This window comes from Acipenser ruthenus, chromosome 54 (genome assembly GCF_902713425.1).
Source record: "Acipenser ruthenus chromosome 54, fAciRut3.2 maternal haplotype, whole genome shotgun sequence".
Classification (NCBI taxonomy): Eukaryota; Metazoa; Chordata; class Actinopteri; order Acipenseriformes; family Acipenseridae; genus Acipenser; species Acipenser ruthenus.
The window spans coordinates 2,446,879-2,468,088 of NC_081242.1; the positions used below are offsets into that span (position 1 = coordinate 2,446,879).

The 21,210-nt window shown below is 39.2% G+C and overlaps 1 protein-coding gene across 3 annotated transcripts in view; it reads left to right on the top strand.

Moving 5' to 3' along the window:
- Positions 1-19,525, top strand: part of LOC117966563 (uncharacterized) — a 90,658-nt gene extending 71,133 nt beyond the window's left edge. For 2 of the 3 annotated variants that reach the window (XM_059016893.1, XM_059016892.1), the window contains exons 2-3: positions 3,299-3,369; positions 3,882-9,122. In XM_059016893.1, the coding sequence (XP_058872876.1) occupies positions 3,927-6,422 (2,496 nt within the window). In that variant the 5' untranslated portion in view covers positions 3,299-3,369; positions 3,882-3,926 and the 3' untranslated portion in view covers positions 6,423-9,122. Of the gene's footprint in view, positions 1-3,298; positions 3,370-3,881; positions 9,123-10,993 lie in introns of those variants that run through there. The other variant, XR_009320191.1, reaches the window with a different exon arrangement.
- The last annotated feature ends 1,685 nt before the right edge of the window (positions 19,526-21,210 follow it).

Sequence of the window (21,210 nt, forward strand, 5' to 3'; positions counted from 1 at the left end):
ACGTTTTTCAAATCAAGTAAGCTTATATGTGTATTTTAAAAAAGAAACGACAATAGAGTCGCAGTCCTCCTTTCGCAGCCAGTGTCGTCTTTATGGCGCGTAGCTGAAATGGTAAAGTGATTCAATGTCCCTGGCAGTGGACTGTCTCCGTTTAGCGCACGCAAGAACTTGAATGGATTTTAAGAAAACGCATTTGTGAGCAAAACATTTTATAACATTTGTAACTTCCTTAGCTGAAGAGGTGTGCCGGGGCTATGCCTCGTCAAGTCCGGAGGATGCGGGGGCTGAGCCCCGGCAAGCCCAGGCACAAATTAACCACTGCTGTACCAGCAGTTTATACATTTTTCTATGAATTAAATACAATTAAAATAGATTCGGTATCCCTCGCTGTGCGGAAAATTAGAACCGACTGCTTTTGCCCTTGTTGTAATGCATTTTCTACGGAAGGGACTATTTGCCTGCGACTTGCCTAGTCATAGCTAGGTCATTGTTACGGGGTTCCTAAGCTAGGAGAGTGCTTGTACCATTACATAACTGGTCGACCCATTTAGGGATTCTCATTTAGTTCATGTTTAATTATTTATTTTTCAATGGAAACCTTTGTAATTTGGTTTTCATAATGCAACACCTGCAAGGTCACCGAAGCGTACAAAGGCACCACAAACCTGCCTTTAATTACAAAATATCACAGGATGTAGCAAGTGTTCATTGTAAAAGTAATAATATAGCCTGACTACGCCAGTTCAGTGCGGTAAGGCACCGAACAAATTACAGAAAATCCTTTAGGTTCTTTTTTATTGAAATGACAGTTCTAAAAATATAGGAACAAGGTCACCAAGAAAATCACAAATCCCTTTTAACAGACATTTGTTTATTGTAAACTTCCAATAGCAACACATGGTTAAAAACGGTACTGATATAATAAGACAATTCCATTCGCCTATTAACAGGTAGCGAGATTTCAAGCAGTTAAACAAGGTTCACCTTAATGAGGTCATGGATTAAAGTGCAAATACAACAACGCTGCTACAAATACCCACACACCACACACAATGTCCGTGCACGGGAGGGAACACACACAGGGAAAGCGAGAGAGAAACCAGCATCGCAATATAGCCTATTCTATGCACTTCTTAAACTCCAATCGACTACCAAATAGGGTAAAAACACCCGGGCTGTTCGCGCTCATTATTCCACACCGGCATACCATCAGCCCAATACTTATTGTCGGGATGCTCCATTTACTGTTCCGTTTCCTTTTCCGTCTCACTCACTCACTCACTCACTCACTCACTCACTCTCTCACTCTCCGCTCCAAACACTGCGTTCCCACTCCTGCACAGACACACAAACCCCAGGATGGCCATCCTGTTTGTGAAAACAGGTTCTATTTATATTCAGGTGTGTGAATTGATCAATAATTCAATTACTAGGTGCTCAACAGGGCAAACACAGGGAAGCGGGTGGAGAAGCCAACATAACGTGATACAAATCAGTTATCACTGTGTCACACAACACAAAACGTGCACTAATCAAATCATAAATAACTTAATAAAAATAATAGCATACAAGTGTAAAATAAATTTGAACAGGGCATTCTTGACCCTGTTACAAGAAGAATAATTACGAATTCAATAGTTATTTATTTTCTCAACATATACATGGTAACCAGACCCTTATAAGAGTTCCCCGTAGTAAAAACACGTCAAAGTGTAATAAAACATTGTGAAAGCATGGCAAACTGTAATAACACATTGTGAAAGCACAGCAAAGGGTAATAAAACATTGTGAAAGCATAGCAAAGTGTAATAACACATTGTGAAAGCATAGCAAAGTGTAATAACACATTGTGAAAGCACAGCAAAGGGTAATAAAACATTGTGAAAGCATAGCAAAGTGTAATAAAACATTGTGAAAGCATAGCAAAGTGTAATAAATCGTAGTGAAAACATGGTAAAACATTGCAAGGTATGGTAAAGCGTAGGTAAGCTCTAAATAAGAAAGCAACTAAGCAACTACTACTACGAATAATAATATCTGTGTGTGCCAGTGTGTAGCTGAAGTCTTTATTTGGGGTAACTCAATTGTTTCAGAAGAAAGTAAAAACATGCTCTCAACACTTTTAAACACTGGGTTCAAATGATTTGAACACTTTTATTATCTTCATTTTAGAACACAGTCACAACTCAATTTTGCTTGACATATTGTGCATCCTGTAAGTTATTTAAAAGATACTGGATATGTCTAGTATAAAAAACTATAGGTTACTATGCTGCAAGTACTGGTCAGTAATATACCATAACATCTTTTGCCCTTTAATTTTAGAACAGTCAACTGGGCCCAATACAATATAGCACGAGTGTATAGGGTTAATATTGAAAATAAAATGTTAAATATATATTTTTTCTAATATAACATTATTACAAAACTGAACACATCTCCACTTTCATAAAGTGATGTATACAATGACTGTTACTTACAACAGATCAGTCGTCTAGGCCCTACCAGATTCACGGTCTATTTGTCTACATTTCACAGGCATAGTAATTAAAAAGTCTCAATTTTCATGGCATCAGCTATTTAAATGGTAGATTTCATGCTGGTGTAAAAGAAGATGAACGTGTATCTTTTAAAAATTGAAATATATAAACACTTAAAGCCTAGATGTTTTCCATATAAATTAAAAAACATGCGACTACAGAATAACGTAATAAATACAGTTAAAGAGACACTAGATGAAAACCGTTGTAAAAATCTAAAACAGATTATTGCTCAATTGTTGCGTTCAGAATTTATTCAATATCTTTAATACAGTTTATAATAACCTAAAATTGAAAATTCCCAAAATTCCAGACCTGTTCAAAATGTCCAAGATGCACAGTTTCCACCCCTTTGCAACCCTAATCTGTGTGTAGCTGAAGTGTGTGTGTGTGTGTGTGTGTCTAGTTGAAGTCTCTATCTGTGTTGATTAAGTGTGTGTCAGTGTGTAGTTGAAGTTTGTGTGTAGTTGAAGTCTCTATCTGTGTTCATGAAGTGTGTGTCTGTGTGTAGCTGAATTTTGTGTGTGTGTGTAGCTGAAGTGTGTGTCAGTGTGTAGTTGAAGTGTGTGTCAGTGTGTAGTTGAAGTGTGTGTCAGTGTGTAGTTCAATCGCTGTTTCTTTTCTGTTGTTTACAGCCACTACAGTTGGACCCCCCACGCTTTACCCTGCTTTCATGAATTTATTTACAATTGCAGTAGTTTTTTTGCATTCAACCTTTTTTGTGTTATTTTTTAAAAAAATATTCAATTCCTCCACAGCGCCACCACCCAAAAAAAGGACAAAATCGCCGTGTGCGGACAACATCGGTACAGTAAAGGTAAAGCAAAAGGTAAAGTTTCTTGTAAACACTGCAGGGGGTTCTGGAACACCTTCAGAGGCAACATCACTAAAAGCATTGTCATGCAAAACCCGTGTTTTGCTGCCATACTGCGGTCAATTAACTTTTGTGGCATTCCTTTTATAAAACTGTCTTAAGTTACCTTCTTAATATTTGGTACACAGCTGTATTCTATTATTCTCTCAGTCAATTTTGCAGGTGCTGCCCAGTTAAAATGAACCTTATCACTGCTACATTGTTTTAACCTCTGGCCATTTCAAAGATATAAAAACAAAAATAAAAATAAAATTAATAACCTTTTTATAAAATACCAACATCAAACACCTGCCTTCATTGCATATACAAGCGGAAAATTCAGAGCATTGATATTTAAGTGACTTTTCTCAGCCTTCCCGGCCCTCTATTGGCTTTCTATTTCTGGCAGAAGGCAATGACATTACACTTACACACACACACATAACTATATATATAATTTATTTGTATTTATATGTTTATTTAACCAGGAAAAGTACCAATTGAGACCGAGACCTAATTTACAAGAGGGTCCTATGAAGGATATGAATGGAGCAAAGAAGAGGTCCAGAGTACAACTCAAGATGGCCAGGAAAATTTTCAGCAAGAGAAAGAGATTAGCAAACCAGATAGCTAAGTATACCTCTCACAATACATTTTTAGAGTGGTGTTTACTTAGAGATGTTATACCTCCCAGATTTCTGATTAAGTCAGGTGCACACATAAATGTGAATGATCCAGAAAACATTTATTTACAAAACATACTTAGAGAATGTTCAATAAAATCAATGCGGGTGGAGAATACTAAATGGATTAGAAGAATTAGTGAAGTTGGTTTAGAAATTAAAAAAACAAATGAATCATATTCTAATTTAATGCCATTGAAATTAACACAAATGATAAAAAAAATAGACAATTTTGAGAAGAATACGCTAAATCACTTAAATGACAGGAAATATAAAGAGTTTCTTCAATTACTTTCCACACATATGCCATATAAAATACTCAAAAATCAAATACCTAATGATAATTGTGTTACAGAAATGGAGAATTTCCACCTTGATATGGCAGCGGAAGATCAGTGGCACAACGATAACAATGAAAATAAAATATTAGAGATAGAGAAAGATGCTAAAAGCTTTTTTAGATGTTTGAGTACAGTTTTGTATGGAACACAAAATAATCATACATTATTAAGATGTTACATTACCAAACACATGAGCAGAAACAAAAACAAATCCAGATTTTACATTGATGAGGATTCTAGAAAACGCACTGAGAAAATGAAATCGAGCAGCAGTGGGATAGAGGCAGAGATTGTGGCTGCTGCAGATTTATTAAATAGACCAATACATATTCACATGAACACTGTTGCCAAGGAATGCATTAAATACGAAGGAACAGAAACTTCACATCCATGTAACAAAGAACCTGTTAATCTTTTATATAGAAATAATCATTTTGAGTTAATCACACCGAAATGTAATAACAATAGATATACATCAAATGTATCAACTGCAAATAGTCAGAATCAAGGTAAAAAACAAATACCGGCACACGTAAGGAAGAAAATGCCAGACAGGGATTTAGGAAAAGCGTCAAATAATATTAATAATGATGGAGTACCTAAGAATAAGGTCATGATTACTAAAGGTCAAGAAGTGGACACAGGATTTAATTCATCTGATAAAACAGTAACAGTCTCGCAGGAAGCATTAAAACGAAAGGGGAACAAGTTTGTTCCAGAAAAAAAATACATAAATAAGGACAAGTTAATGACGGATTTAAATGAATGGGAAAGACGAAGGAGGCAGGCAGAATACTTTAATGAGGAAACACTCACAGAATCAGAACAAGTAGGTGAACATGGAATACAAATTAAAAGAAACTGTCACATGACTCCTCCAGATGGAAGAGATACATGGTTAGACATTTATATAGAAGACGTTAGAAAAGGAATAGTAAGAGACCTAAAAAAGAAAGGAAAACTTAATTTAACTAAACATGAAGAAGAAGAGCTACATGAATCAATAGGGGCTGACAGTATCAGTATCAGACCAGCAGATAAGGGTTCAGGGATTGTAATAATAAACACAGTTGACAATATGAAAGCAGTAGAGACTGAAATGCAAAATATAAATACATGTGAAGAAGAGAAAGCTAATTACATTAATAACATAAAAGAATTGAGAATTCTAGTAGAAAGATTGCATAAAAATGGATTCATATCAAAAGAATTAAAAAATGACATGCTCCCTCAAAATCCAAGAACAGGTTTGGTTAGAGGTAACCCAAAAATGCACAAAGATAAACCCCCGATGCGAATGATTGTTAGCACAACCGATAACCCAACATACATTATTGCAGAAATAGCTGAGAAGCAGCTGCAGCCACATGTTGAAAGTTTACCTAGCTATGTTAAAGATACAACACAATTTCTGAAAAGAATGACTAGAATAAAGACTAAACTTGCAGAGAATGCTATTTTATTTTGCATGGATGTAAAATCCCTGAACCCCAGTGTTCCCAGGCATGAAGCTTTAGAGCCATGTAAAGAGGCACTGGATAACGGAAAAGAGAAGGCCATAATACCCACAGGAGAAATATTAAACATGACCAAGGCAGGTTTAGAAAACTGTTGTTTTACTTTGTTTAACAAAAGTTCTAAGCAGAATGATGGCACAGTGACAGGCTCAAAATTAGGCATGCATTTTGCAAGCACGTATGTGGGTAAATGGGAGGAAATGTTATTGAGTAAACTAGACAAGAAACCATTCGAATACATAAGATATGTGGATGACATCTTTGGAATATGGACTCATGGAGAACAATCTCTTTTCCAGTTTCATAAAGTAGCAAATAATATCCACCCTAACATTTCTGTGGATCTACGGTGGACAAAATCTGAAATTGAATTCTTAGATACCTTGGTTAAACTTGATCAAGGATCTATTAAAACATATCTTTATTGGAAGCCTACTGACATGCATCAGCACCTACATGCGTCATCTGCACATCCTATCCATACATAAGACCCATTCCTAAAAGACCAGGTCTAAGGATAAAAATAATCTGCTCTGATGAAAATTATTTAGTCATTTACCAGATGCTTTTATCCAAAGCGACTTAGAGACTAGGGGGTGAACTATGCATCACAAGGACTTTGCATTTCTTGATGAAGTAACAACAATTCCAGTGAAATAATTGATTGAGAAAATGTTTTTAAGTGTGGAAAATCTAGAGTTCAAGCTTGATACAGGAGCAGCAGTTACCGCAATCCCAGCGGGAAAGTTTCAACAGGATCGAGATGACAAGCTGGTGCAACCCAGCAAAGTGCTATATGGGCCTGGAAACAACGTCTTGGACGTTCTAGGGTGCTTTAGCAGCACATTAGCTATTAAAGGGAACAACAGTCCAAGAGGTCTACGTGGTTTCCGGATTATCAAAAGCACTGTTTGGACTGCCTGCAGTAGAAGCACTACACCTTGTACACAGGCTTCATGAAGTGAAGGAGCTCCTGTGAATTTCCTGGCCAACTACACATCAGTGTTCAGCGGACTGAGGAAACTTGAAGAGCCATACAAAATTGAGCTTGAGCAAGGAGCAACCCCTTATGCTCTGTCAACATCTCGCTGTTTTCAAATCCCATTGAGGAGCAAACTCAGAGATTAACTTGACGATGGAAAGTATGGGGATCATTTCAAAACTGACGCAGCCCAATGAATGGTGTGCTGGGATGGTAGCGGTGCCTAAGGTCAATGACAAAAATACCTTGCACTTATTTATAGTCCTACCAGAATTTGCGCGTTAGTTTCAACAAATGGCAAATATATAGATACAAAAACACAGGATCAACACAGCAGCTCTTGAGCCTCTATTTAAAAGTTTTGTCAGCAAAAAGTATACAAACCAGATTATGCGCACACATGCATAATGATCTCTATGGGAAGCCATCTCAAGTTTTAGTGCGAGCCAGAATCTCAAGCACAACATTCTGAAATGCCTCGTTTAAACAGTACCCAACTTCCTGAAAATGTTGTGTAATGATTTTTATCTAGACTGTATATATTTTGTTGCGACTTTGTCATGGGAAATGTAATAAACTAGAACCAAAATGGTGAGTCATTTTCCCCTTCATTTTACAATGCCATTTCCATGTTTTGTTTTATTTGAAGTGTTTAAAGTTAAATTCCAGTTTTCATTTGGTTTTGTTCAGCTACAAAATACACAAGTAAACCTAATGGTATTACTTTATGAAAACAAATCTATGGCCACAGTTTACTGTGAAGAAACGGCAATGGCAAGGAATTAAACAAACAAACAAACAAACAAATAAATAAATAAATAAATAAAATGCGTCAGAGGTCACACCAGCCTTTAAAAATGTGCATTTGTAAAAAAACATAGTCTCAAAATATGCGTTTTCAACCATAATATCTGCATTTTTACATCAACATAGTTATGTTATTGTCCAATGTAACTATTTCAGATTAACAAAGTTAACATGCAAAACGGTACACAGTATAAATAATGGCAGTAGAAATAGACATAAAGACAAGCTTACCGTGAAACGTTTTCTTTTGAAAATCCCCCGTTCACGATGTAAAAATCAGTGTTGTAGAACATGTACCAATGTCTCTGCAGGTAGCTGTCAACATCAGAGCCATTTACAGTTTTGCTGTTTAAAAGTTTTGACTCATGCTATTTCCAAATCAAAGTCTTGATAATTCTCAGGCGCTTCCACTGAAATTGTTATGTTCAATCATGCTTTCCCCTCACTGCAGCAATTCCCCACACAGCTCAGGAGAACTAAAGTTTCAGTAGGTGGCCTCCAATCCCACGACTGAGCCAGCTTACTCTTTTACACCCAGAAACTCAAGGGCGGATGTCAGTGAGCTACTGGCCTCTGGAGGACAAAGGCCAGCCCTGCAGGTGTCTGCTTTTGAGCTCACTGGGCTCCTGGCCAGCAGAGTCCTCTGCAGCGCAGTGAGGAGAAAGCCCCTGCCAGTTTTGCCTACCTAACGCGCGGGAGTGCCAGAGCCAATGCGATGCTCCCTTCGGAGTCCCTAGCAAAGACCGGAGACTTCGCACAGTCAGGATGCGGACCTGTGCTGTATAACCCACCCTGCACACCATGCGGCTGTGCTTTTACCAGGTGAGAAGTTGTTGAGAAACTTAAGAAGGCACAAAAATTTGCTCTTCAGCTTGACAAATCAATGGATACTGGAGGAGATGCTCAGCTAAGTGCTTATGTTCGATACCCTGAATCTGATGACGTCAACAAGCACACAATGTTATACAAACGTATATGGGCTAACTCGACTGGAGAGGAACATTTCAAGCTGATTGACAATTTCCTTTGTGATCATGAACCAAGCTGGAAGTTTTGCAAATGTGTCTGCAGTGATGGGGCAGCTGCAATGACAGAGACAGTGAATGGCCTTGTTGCAAGGATCAGGAAAGACAGTCTTTCAGTGCAATGGGTGCACTACAACATTCACAGAGAGGTGTTTGCTTCTGCATTCTTTGTGAGTAGCTGGGGGCTGAACATCAGCAACTATTGCTTCATACAGAGGTCAAGAGGAAAAGTACTTCAAAGACTGGTCGAACTACACACAGTTCATATGTTTCAGGGTACCAGAGTGGCTCACCAGAGTCACCTACTGTCATACTGTAGGATGAGTCATACAGCACAGGTTCACGTCCTGGCGGTTCGAAGTGGCCAATCTTCACTGGGGAGTCCAAAGGGAGCATCACATTGGCTCTGGCGTGCCTGTGTGTTCGGGAGGCAAAACTGGCAGGGACTGTTTCTTCTCATCGCAGTACAGTGAACCCTGCTGGCCAGGCGCCCAGTGATCTCAAAAGCGGACACCTGCGGGGCTGGCCTTTGTCCTCCAGAGGCCGTTAGCTCACTGACATCTACTCTCAAGGTCCTGGGTGTAAAGGAGGAAGCTGGCTTGGTTGTGGGATCTAAGGACACCTACTGAACCTTCAGATCTCCTGAGCTGTGTGGGGAAAAAATTATTGGACATTGGAGGAAAAGTAATTGGGCACACTAAATAAAAAAAATGTAATAAAAAAATTTCACATGTTTCTTGTTGATCGTTCGTCCACTCTTAACCTCTGTGTTTGAGAATACCATATGGTTAGCTCAACTTGCCTATCTTGCATTCTGAATCTGTATGACAAAGTTAATGCTTTAATAAAAAACAAATTATTCTGGAAGTCCAAATGTGGCCCATATGCATAAAACTTACCATCTCCTTTATCGTGCCAGTAATAGTGTTTAACATGACAGTATTTCATCTGGTGATTTTATAAAAGCCATTTACTGTCAAAAAACATCACTCATTACAATGTTAGAATAATGTGCTCTTGGAGACTAATTTTCTCATTAACATATTATTAGTCTGATTCATAGAGCTGTATGGTGCTGTTAATTGACCCTTACCGGCATCATAATGACCACCTAGCATAATTTGTGTGTTTATCAATATCTAAAACCATTACAGGCCATTAAAATAACCAGGCCCTAGTTTTATAAATCGTGTGCCAAATACTGCCCAGTAATTTTTTTTTTGGATGGAAATTACCACCATCTTTTATGCATATGGGCCACAGATTTTACCTGTTTTCCACACCTGACACGTTTCTCGCTGAAGTTATCCAGGGAAAACTGAGTAGAATAAAATTAACACAATAATAGCAGACCATTTGGCCAACCCATCGTAACTGCTGCTGGAGTATTGAGTCATCGATGGTCTAAAAAGAATAGTAGTAATTTAATTGTGATAATCTACCTACCCTGGCAATAATTAACAGATGTTTATTTATTTCAAACTAATTATATTATTGGCCCATTTTCTCCATTATACCATGTCACTTGCATAAATACTAAACTGTGGCTACAGCTTTGTATAATGAGGTAGCGCTGCTTTCTCAGTGCCTAACAGGTGTGCTGCTTTCAGTAGAATATTTTTTTTTCCTAGACCACTTTAGAGTTCACTTTAGAGTGTTATTTATTATTCGAATATGTTCTTTTTTGTTTCAGAAGTTTCTCTCAACTCTAAGCCTCTTTCACACTGGCATGCTGTACCTGGGTCGGAACCCAGGTCAGGACCCGGTGCCATGCGGGTCGGCTACGCGATTTCACACGCTTCCATCCAAGATTCTCGAGATTGATCTGTCAGACCAAATGTTGATTAGAGCAAATGTTTCTTCATCCCTATTGCAATCCGGTGTGTCTCAAGCAACAAAAACATGGCTAAACAGAATAAACAGAAACATTCCTTGCGGAAATAAAACCTTTGTGCATTTAGTCTCGCTCAACCCGGGTCAAAGCGTGTCGACCCACATCCTGAGGTGGGTCACTGCAACCTGGGTCAACCCGGGTAGGACCCAGGTACGTGGTTTCACACTGTGGGATTGTGACCCGGGTAGGCATAACCTGTGTCAAGACCCGGGTAGTAGTGCCAGTGTGAAAGGGCTCATTTGTCTTGCTCTCTGTTCTACTGGGACTGGCTTCAAACCCTTCATTATACTTCTACATACTGTATGTGAACACTTACTATTTTTCTGCTCACTATTTTTCTGCTCTTTCCAGCTACCTATCGATGCGTCCGGCTGACAGTCCAGACAAACCCCTTTTCTTCACCCCAGAAGGAACAATCGTCTCCAGGACTTCATTAACTATCTTCACCTGAATCTTCTCTGTGCTGGATTTCCTTCCAGCAACTACTCTGGACATTCTTCAAGAAACATTCCTCCACATTTAATCAAGGCAACGGGGAGATGGACCTCAGGAGCTTACAAACTGTGTATCTGAAAATGACAATGACACATTAACTGCGCAAAAACTATTAGTTGTTCATTTAAAGGTCATTAAGAGGGTTTTAATTTAGGCCTGGAGGAAGGCCTACCCTTGGCCATGGATTCCCTAAGGTTTCCTCCTATCACCCTGTGGGTGAGCAGGGTTTTTTTCCTTACATGAGTGCTGGGCGGTCTAATTCTCCAAGGTCGTGTGGGCTTAGGTGGTCTTGTTCCTTTTTTGGGGGAAGGTGCCTCTTTTCCTGCAAGCTGGCTTTAGTTATTCATTTAATTAATATACTTTACTCATCATAGTTTGCCAGCATAGTCGGCGGCTAACGAGCTCCAATGGACAAGTCCATGGGCCAAATTCATTTGAAGTGTTTAAAGTTAAATTCCAGTTTTCATTTGGTTTTGTTCAGCTACAAAATACACAAGTAAACCTAATGGTATTACTTTATGAAAACAAATCTATGGCCACAGTTTACTGTGAAGAAACGGCAATGGCAAGGAATTAAACAAACAAACAAACAAATAAATAAATAAATAAATAAATAAATAAAATGCATCAGATGTCACACCAGCCTTTAAAAATGTGCATTTGTAAAAAAAAAAAAAGTCTCAAAATATGCGTTTTCAACCATAATATCTGCATTTTTACATCAACATAGTTATGTTATTGTCCAGAGTAACTATTTCAGATTAACAAAGTTAACATGCAAAACGGTACACAGTATAAATAATGGCAGTAGAAATAGACATAAAGACAAGCTTACCGTGAAACGTTTTCTTTTGAAAATCCCCCGTTCACGATGTAAAAATCAGTGTTGTAGAACATGTACCAATGTCTCTGCAGGTAGCTGTCAACATCAGAGCCATTTACAGTTTTGCTGTTTAAAAGTTTTGACTCATGCTATTTCCAAATCAAAGTCTTGATAATTCTCAGGCGCTTCCACTGAAATTGTTATGTTCAATCATGCTTTCCCCTCACTGCAGCAATTCCCCACACAGCTCAGGAGAACTAAAGTTTCAGTAGGTGGCCTCCAATCCCACGACTGAGCCAGCTTACTCTTTTACACCCAGAAACTCAAGGGCGGATGTCAGTGAGCTACTGGCCTCTGGAGGACAAAGGCCAGCCCTGCAGGTGTCTGCTTTTGAGCTCACTGGGCTCCTGGCCAGCAGAGTCCTCTGCAGCGCAGTGAGGAGAAAGCCCCTGCCAGTTTTGCCTACCTAACGCGCGGGAGTGCCAGAGCCAATGCGATGCTCCCTTCGGAGTCCCTAGCAAAGACCGGAGACTTCGCACAGCCAGGACACGGACCTATGCTGTATGACCCACCCTGCACACCATGCGGCTGTGCTTTTACCAGGTGAGAAGTTGTTGAGAAACTTAAGAAGGCACAAAAATTTGCTCTTCAGCTTGACGAATCAACGGATACTGGAGGAGATGCTCAGCTAAGTGCTTATGTTCGATACCCTGAATCTGATGACATCAACAAGCACACAATGTTATACAAACATATATGGGCTAACTCGACTGGAGAGGAACATTTCAAGCTGATTGACAATTTCTTTTGTGATCATGAACTGAGCTGGAAGTTTTGCAAATGTGTCTGCAGTGATGGGGCAGCTGCAATGACAGAGACAGTGAATGGCCTTGTTGCAAGGATCAGGAAAGACAGTCTTTCAGTGCAATGGGTGCACTACAACATTCACAGAGAGGTGTTTGCTTCTGCATTCTTTGTGAGGAGCTGGGGGCTGAACATCAGCAACTATTGCTTCATACAGAGGTCAAGAGGAAAAGTACTTCAAAGACTGGTCGAACTACACACAATTCATATGTTTCAGGGTACCAGAGTGGCTCACCGGAGTCACCTACAGTCATACTGTAGGATGAGTCATACAGCGCAGGTTCACGTCCTGGCGGTTCGAAGTGGCCAATCTTCACTGGGGAGTCCAAAGGAAGCATCACATTGGCTCTGGCGTGTCTGTGTGTTCGGGAGGCAAAACTGGCAGGGACTGTTTCTTCTCATCGCAGTACAGTGAACCCTGCTGGCCAGGTGCCCAGTGATCTCAAAAGAGGACACCTGCGGGGCTGGCCTTTGTCCTCCAGAGGCCGTTAGCTCACTGACATCTACTCTCAAGGTCCTGGGTGTAAAGGAGGAAGCTGGCTTGGTTGTGGGATCTAAGGACACCTACTGAACCTTCAGATCTCCTGAGCTGTGTGGGGAAAAAATTATTGGACATTGGAGGAAAAGTAATTGGGCACACTAAATAAAAAAAATGTAATAAAAAAATTTCACATGTTTCTTGTTGATCGTTCGTCCACTCTTAACCTCTGTGTTTGAGAATACCATATGGTTAGCTCAACTTGCCTATCTTGCATTCTGAATCTGTATGACAAAGTTAATGCTTTAATAAAAAACAAATTATTCTGGAAGTCCAAATGTGGTCCATATGCATAAAACTTACCATCTCCTTTATCATGCCAGTAATAGTGTTTAACATGACAGTATTTCATCTGGTGATTTTATAAAAGCCATTTACTGTCAAAAAACATCACTCATTACAATGTTAGAATAATGTGCTCTTGGAGACTAATTTTCTCATTAACATATTGTGACAAAGTTGGTCCTTCTTTGCGTACTTTGTTCACAAGTATGAACGGCGACAACACAATAGACACAACGAGTGTAAGTTTATTTTAAACGGGATGTTACCTGCATGTTTATTTTCAAGGGAAGTCCAATAATCAGAGTTGTAATGTTAATCCAGAGTGTGCCAACAATCAGGTAGTCATCCAAAATAGGGTTAAAACAGCCAACAGGGTTATCCAAACAGTCCAGGGTCATACACAATAATGCAATCCATAAATCAATAGAACACACCAAAACTCTCTCAAACACAGCACCAAACTCCTTCTACTCCCCTCTCTCTGTGGTGCTGTCAGTTTACTCCTTTGCTCATTTCCCCTTGATCACCTGCAGGTGTGCTGACATACCTTAATTACCTGGTAAGGATCCTGGGTAGTGTAGTTTGTGGTGGGCGACCATTTTGTGAACTGTAGTCCTATTGGGACCTCCATTTTGTGAAAGGACAAAGTCCTAACAAAATCTCTTCCCTCACATATCTCCCATTCAGGACCATGCCCTGAGGTTTATCACAATATTATTAGTCTGATTCATAGAGCTGTATGGTGCTGTTAATTGACCCTTACCGGCATCATAATGACCACCTGCCTCAGACCAAGCAGAGAATAAGATGTGTTTTATTGGTCTAATTTCCGAGCATAATTTGTGTGTTTATCAATATCTAAAACCATTACAGGCCATTAAAATAACCAGGCCCTAGTTTTATAAATCGTGTGCCAAATACTGCCCAGTAATTTTTTTTTTTGGATGGAAATTACCACCATCTTTTATGCATATGGGCCACAGATTTGACCTGTTTTCCACACCTGACACGTTTCTCGCTGAAGTTATCCAGGGAAAACTGAGTAGAATAAAATTAACACAATAATAGCAGACCATATGGCCCACCCATCGTAACTGCTGCTGGAGTATTGAGTCATCGATGGTCTAAAAAGAATAGTAGTAATTTAATTGTGATAATCTACCTACCCTGGCAATAATTAACAAATGCAGATGTTTATTTATTTCAAACTAATTATGTTATTTGCCCATTTTCTCCATTATACCATGTCACTTGCATAAATACTAAACTGTGGCTACAGCTTTGTATAATGAGGTAGCTTTCTCAGTGCCTACCAGGTGTGCTGTTTTCAGTAGAATATTTTTTTTTCCTAGACCACTTTAGAGTTCAACTGAGTGAGTTGAGAAGTTTCTATCAACTCTAAGCCTCTTTCACACTGGCATGCTGTACCTGGGTCGGAACCCAGGTCAGGACCCGGTATCATGCGGGTCGGCTACGTGATTTCACACGCTTCCATCCAAGATTCTCGAGATTGATCTGTCAGACCAAATGTTGATTAGAGCAAATGTTTCTTCATCCCTATTGCAATCCGGTGTGTCTCAAGCAACAAAAACATGGCTAAACAGAATAAACAGAAACATTCCTTGCGGAAATAAAACCTTTGTGCATTTAGTCTCGCTCAACCCGGGTCAAAGCGTGTCGACCCACATCCTGAGGTGGGTCACTGCAACCTGGGTCAACCCGGGTACGACCCAGGTACGTGGTTTCACACTGTGGGATTGTGACCCGGGTAGGCATAACCTGGGTCAAGACCCGGGTAGTAGTGCCAGTGTGAAAGGGCTCATTTGTCTTGCTCTCTGTTCTACTGGGACTGGCTTCAAACCCTTCATTATACTTCTACATACTGTATGTGAACACTTACTATTTTTCTGCTCACTATTTTTCTGCTCTTTCCAGCTACCTATCGATGCGTCCGGCTGACAGTCCAGACAAACCCCTTTTCTTCACCCCAGAGGGAACAATCGTCTCCAGGACTTCATTAACTATCTTCACCTGAGTCTTCTCCCTGCTGGATTTCCTTCCAGCAACTACTCTGGACATTCTTCAAGAAACATTCCTCCACATTTAATCAAGGCAACGGGGAGATGGACCTCAGGAGCTTACAAACTATCTGAAAATGACAATGACACATTAACTGCGCAAAAACTATTAGTTGTTCATTTAAAGGTCATTAAGAGGGTTTTAATTTAGGCCTGGAGGAAGGCCTACCCTTGGCCATGGATTCCCTAAGGTTTCCTCCTATCACCCTGTGGGTGAGCAGGGTTTTTTTCCTTACATGAGTGATGGGCGGTCTAATTCTCCAAGGTCGTGTGGGCTTAGGTGGTCTTGTTCCTTTTTTGGGGGAAGGTGCCACTTGTCCTGCAAGCTGGCTTTAGTTATTCATCTAATTAATATACTTTACTCATCATAGTTTGCCAGCATAGTCGGCGGCTAACGAGCTCCAATGGACAAGTCCATGGGCCAAATTCAAATAACAATGTAACCATTTACCGTTACATGGATTGGTTTCACAAGCATCTGTCTGGGCTACCCTAATGTACAAAATCAAAAAGAAAAAGGTAATGTAGGTACACAAAAATGGGAATAATTGATAAAAAGAATCAGACGGTTTCAGACTACAAGTACTTCAACTGGGTGGAAAAAGCAGTGATGTAAAGAAGCTGTTATAAACAAGTTGTCTTTCAAAAGAAAAGGCTCCAGAGGATGATCAAATGACTTCAGAATAGGATGTTCATTTCAAGAGGTTCCAAAGTCCCTCATTTGAAAATAAATATATAGTCTATGTTACCATGGCAACATACCTCTAAACTGGAAAAAATAAATCCTGGTGTTATTTCATTTCCTATGTCAGAACGTGACTACATTTTTTTAATCTGTTTAGATTGGCCTCTAATGTAAGAGATTTTCCAAAGCATCAAATAGTTTTTATCTTAAACCATTCGAATGTATGCATGAGTACTTTAGACATCATTAACATAACCAAGCGTGTAGTCTGTTGCTACTTGGTATAGATGTTCTAAATTCTATAAAAGAATAATGGCGAATAAGAATAATTTAGCATTACCTTTTCCAAAACAGCCTGTGAATTTTGGTTTCCTCATTTTTTTATGTATTTATTTATTGTTTTGGTGTACACTGCTGTAGAGTCTGTACTCTAGACTAGCACAACTTTAAGGTCGGTTAAAACTCCATCGCGCAACTGTCGTTAAAGAGCAATGCGACCAGAGATCATCGCTGTTGCGTCGCCGTGCAGTTTACGGTGTCGTCCGACAATCGCCCTGCTCCAAAACGACAGTCGCTGGCAGCATCGCTGAGAGTTCATAAGAACATAAGAAAGTTTACAAACGAGAGGAGGCCATTCGGCCCATCCTCCTCGTTTGGTTGTTAGTAGCTTATTGATCCCAGAATCTCATCAAGCAGCTTCTTGAAGGATCCCAGGGTGTCAGCTTCAACAACATTACTGGGGAGTTTGTTCCAGACCCTCACAAATCTCTGTGTAAAAAAAGTGCCTCCTATTTTCTGTTCTGAATGCCCCTTTATCTAATTTGTGACCCCTGGTCCTTGTTTCTTTTTTCCGGTTGAAAAAGTCCCCTGGGTCGACACTGTCAATACCTTTTAGTTCAAATCAACTGAACTTTAACCTCATCGCTGACCTTGTTGCTAGGTGATACAATGCAAAGAATGTAAACTCTGTATAATTACTGTCTATCTCTGCCTGTATGCAGTAGGTAGAGCAGATTTTAAAGATCAGCAGAAAAAAGAGAATGTTTGGGAATCCATTGCTGAATAAATGCAATCAAGATTGTCTCTCTTGACATAGTTATATCCCAATAGATAATATTAAGCAACCACAGTGCAGGACTTTAGGACTGGGGCAGCAGTGTGGAGTAGTGGCTAGGGCTCTGGACTCTTGACCAGAGGGTCGTGGGTTCAATCCCAAGTGGGAGACACTGCTGCTGTACCCTTGAGCAAGGTACTTTACCTAGATTGCTCCAGTAAAAAACCCAACTGCATAAATGGGTAAATTGTATGTAAAAAATAATATGATCTCTTGTAACAATTGTAAGTTGCTCTGGATAAGGGAGTCTGCTATGAAATAAATAATAAATAACATTTAATTATAAATGGAATATAACATCTGCTTTATGACATATGTTGGTGCAAGGCATACACAGACCTCAGACCAAAAAAAAAAATACTAGATTGGTTGTTATGAAACATCAATAGACAATAGACCTTGCAGTCTATGACAGCAGTGTTTTTTTCCTAGAATGCGGTCAAGAAATTGCCAGTGCATTGTAATAGTGTGGAGTAGTGTGGAGTAGTGGTTAGGGCTCTGGACTCTTGACCGGAGGGTCGTGGGTTCAATCCCCAGTGGGGACACTGCTGCTGTACCCTTGAGCAAGGTACTTTACCTAGATTGCTCCAGTAAAAAAAAAACAACTGTATAAATGGGTAATTGTATGTAAAAAAAAAAATAATGTGATATCTTGTAACAATTGTAAGTCGCCCTGGATAAGGGCGTCTGCTAAGAAATAAATAATAATAATAATAATACAGCCGAAAGCAATATAATCAAAATATGTTCATTAATACATGGAACAGCAGAGCTCAAAAAATAACAACCCCAGTAAGTCTTTTTTGTAATCTGTCTGGAAGGAACACCACTTTTTATTTTTTTACCCCTCTGTTACAGTGTTTATAATTATTTCAACATTTTATAATACCAGATGACAGAATAAATCTGCATATAGCACAGGGATGGGAATAAGACGCTCATTGCATAGCAGTTTGAGCCATTTCAGGTTTTACGAGCTGCAGGCTCTTGTACAAATTGTACTGATGAAGCAGAAAAGAGAAGACAACATTGTAAACATGCTTATATGTGAAATAAGCATGTTTACGATGTTGGTTTTTTTCCTTAAAAGTAAAGCAGAAGTCAAAATTAATAACTGAAGAATCAAAGCTTCACCTTCCATTTTTGCTCAAATACTTCTCAGGTCACGTGGAAATACAGCATCTGTGTGTGGACAATGACAGTGTGTTGATCGGGTGATAATCGAGTGACAGTCTGCTGTCGGTACTTTGAACCCCCTCCTCTAATGTTCTCCAATGCCCCCTTCGATCAGTGAGCCATGGGGAAATCCCCTCTGCCTCCCCGCCCTCTCGGTGGGCCTGTGTATTGATAATGTTTGTTAATATACTTTAATAGGGAGCTCAAATTTGGCTGGGGAGATCGAGAAAAGCTATGTGGAGTAGTAGTTAGGGCTCTGGACTCCTGAACGGAGGGGCATGGGTTCAATCCCAGGTCGGGGACAGTGCTGCTGTACCCTTGAGCAAGGTACTTTACCTAGATTGCTCCAGTAAAAACCCAACTGTATAAATGGGTAATTGTATGTAAAAATAATGTGAAAAAAATAATGCAATTGTATGTAAAAATAATGTGATATCTTGTAACAATTGTAAGTCGCCATGGATAAGGGCCTCTGCTAAGAAATAAATAATAATAATAATAATATGTGCTTATTACATTTTTTAAATATAAATCTACTTTTTGCTATGCGTGTGTAACTGAGTCAGACGATTCAAAGAAAATGTGAAGAGTGAAACACTGCCGCTTCTTTTCCAGGGCTTGGTGAGAAGTTTCTCTGTATAATCATCTATTGCCTAATAAAAATGTCAACTGTGTGATAGATCTATGTTGTGTGTTTCCTGGAGTCCCTCCCACATCTACACATTGTATTGTTTATAATAACTGCAAGGCATGAATTAAGTGGGTAACACTTGTAATGTCATTTCACGATATTTATAAGTTTACTGTGAATAAAATTCTGTTCCTCGTGTAAGATTATCCTCTGATTCTTTGGCTGGTTATTTCTAAAGTACATGCTCAACAGTTAAATGCAGTGAAATCTAGAGTGATAGAAAATAATAATAAAGTAGTTCACATAAAGTTTAATTTAAAAAGCTTGACACAACTTTATACAAAAACACACACTAATGGGGACAAAAGGAGGTGAAGGTTGAGTTGTTAAGGAAGTGTGTATGACTGAGACACTGTGAAAAGTGATCTGTCTGCATACAGGTGAGCAATTAATAAAATGGCAATTTCCCCACATCATCCAAAAGACAACATCAGTATTGAAGTAAAAAACAGCAACGCCCGATGTACTTTTCAGGTTATTTTTTATTGTATATCCTATGTTTGATATCCTATACCAGGGGTGGCCAGTCTTGGTCCTGCAGAGCCACAATCCTGCAGGTTTTCTGGGTCTCTTTAAATAATCAGTGGCCAAAGACCTAGGAAACATGTTGGTCCATTTAGAAAACAATTGGTTCAATTAAGTATTTGAGAATTCCAGGCCCAGGATTGGCCACCCCTGACAGTAGAGCCGCTGCGATCTTCATTAAAGTCATGCGCAATCTCATCAATGTCTTTGAGACGTTCCCATTTATTATTTTTTTATTTATTTTTTGCATCTATCAAAATTTGACCAAAGGTCTGTTAAAAACCACTCTAGTTGTTTGTTGCTCGTTTTGTACATTAACATGGACGTTTCTCCTTGTGAACAATGAGTTAATAACAATGGATGAAACAGTGAAGGACTGGAGGCTATGGTTTAAGACTATACCGCTGTGGCAGGGCATAGCCCTGCTGCGTGTATATAGTATTTTGTTTCTTTTGTTATAAATGTATTACTTTGAATTAAAGTTTGGCAGGGATGGGGTTAATTCTCATCCCTGCCAAATCCATGTGCAGAATGTGGCTGGGTCTTGACTGAATAATTGATGGTCAATTAAGCCCAGCCACATGGTATATAAGGGTAACCAGCCCTTTTGTTTGTTTATTGGAGGTAGTTAGGAGAAGAGCTGGGAGTAGCACACTGTGATCGCACTGCTTGGGTGTGTTTCTTTTGTGGATTTGTTTGTTTAACCCTTTATTGTGGCCCTCGTGTTTGTTTGTCTTTGTTGTTTGTTTACTTAAACGTGCGCACCAGCGCTTAAACTGCAGCTTTTCTAGACTCTGAGTCTCATTCTTGATGCTAACCTGCTACAAAAGCCATTGTTCAATTCTCACTGGCAATTTAATCAACTACATGTTTACCCATTTCAAACCCCATCTCTTTATAGAAGTAACTTTATTCTGTTCAAATTCTCAGCTTCTGTTTATTTCCTTGTGTGTAACTACTGCACCCTACTATAACTAAAGGACAGCAGCCAAGAACTTCATCCAAGTTATACCAATAATAATAATAATAATAATAATAATAATAATAATAATAATAATAATAATAATAATAATAATTTCATCTGGATCACATTAATTGTTTTTTTTTCTGTGCATAACAGAAAGTACTGCTTTTCATATTTTGTGTGTGTTGTAAATCTTTAAGAAATGACTCCCTGCTGAAGAAGTTAACTCTCCACACCTTGTCCTCTGATGTTTACATTAGATGGAGAAATGGAACTGGAAGCACAAACAAACAATACGTTTGTTGCAGGGTACAATAAAGATGATAGGAT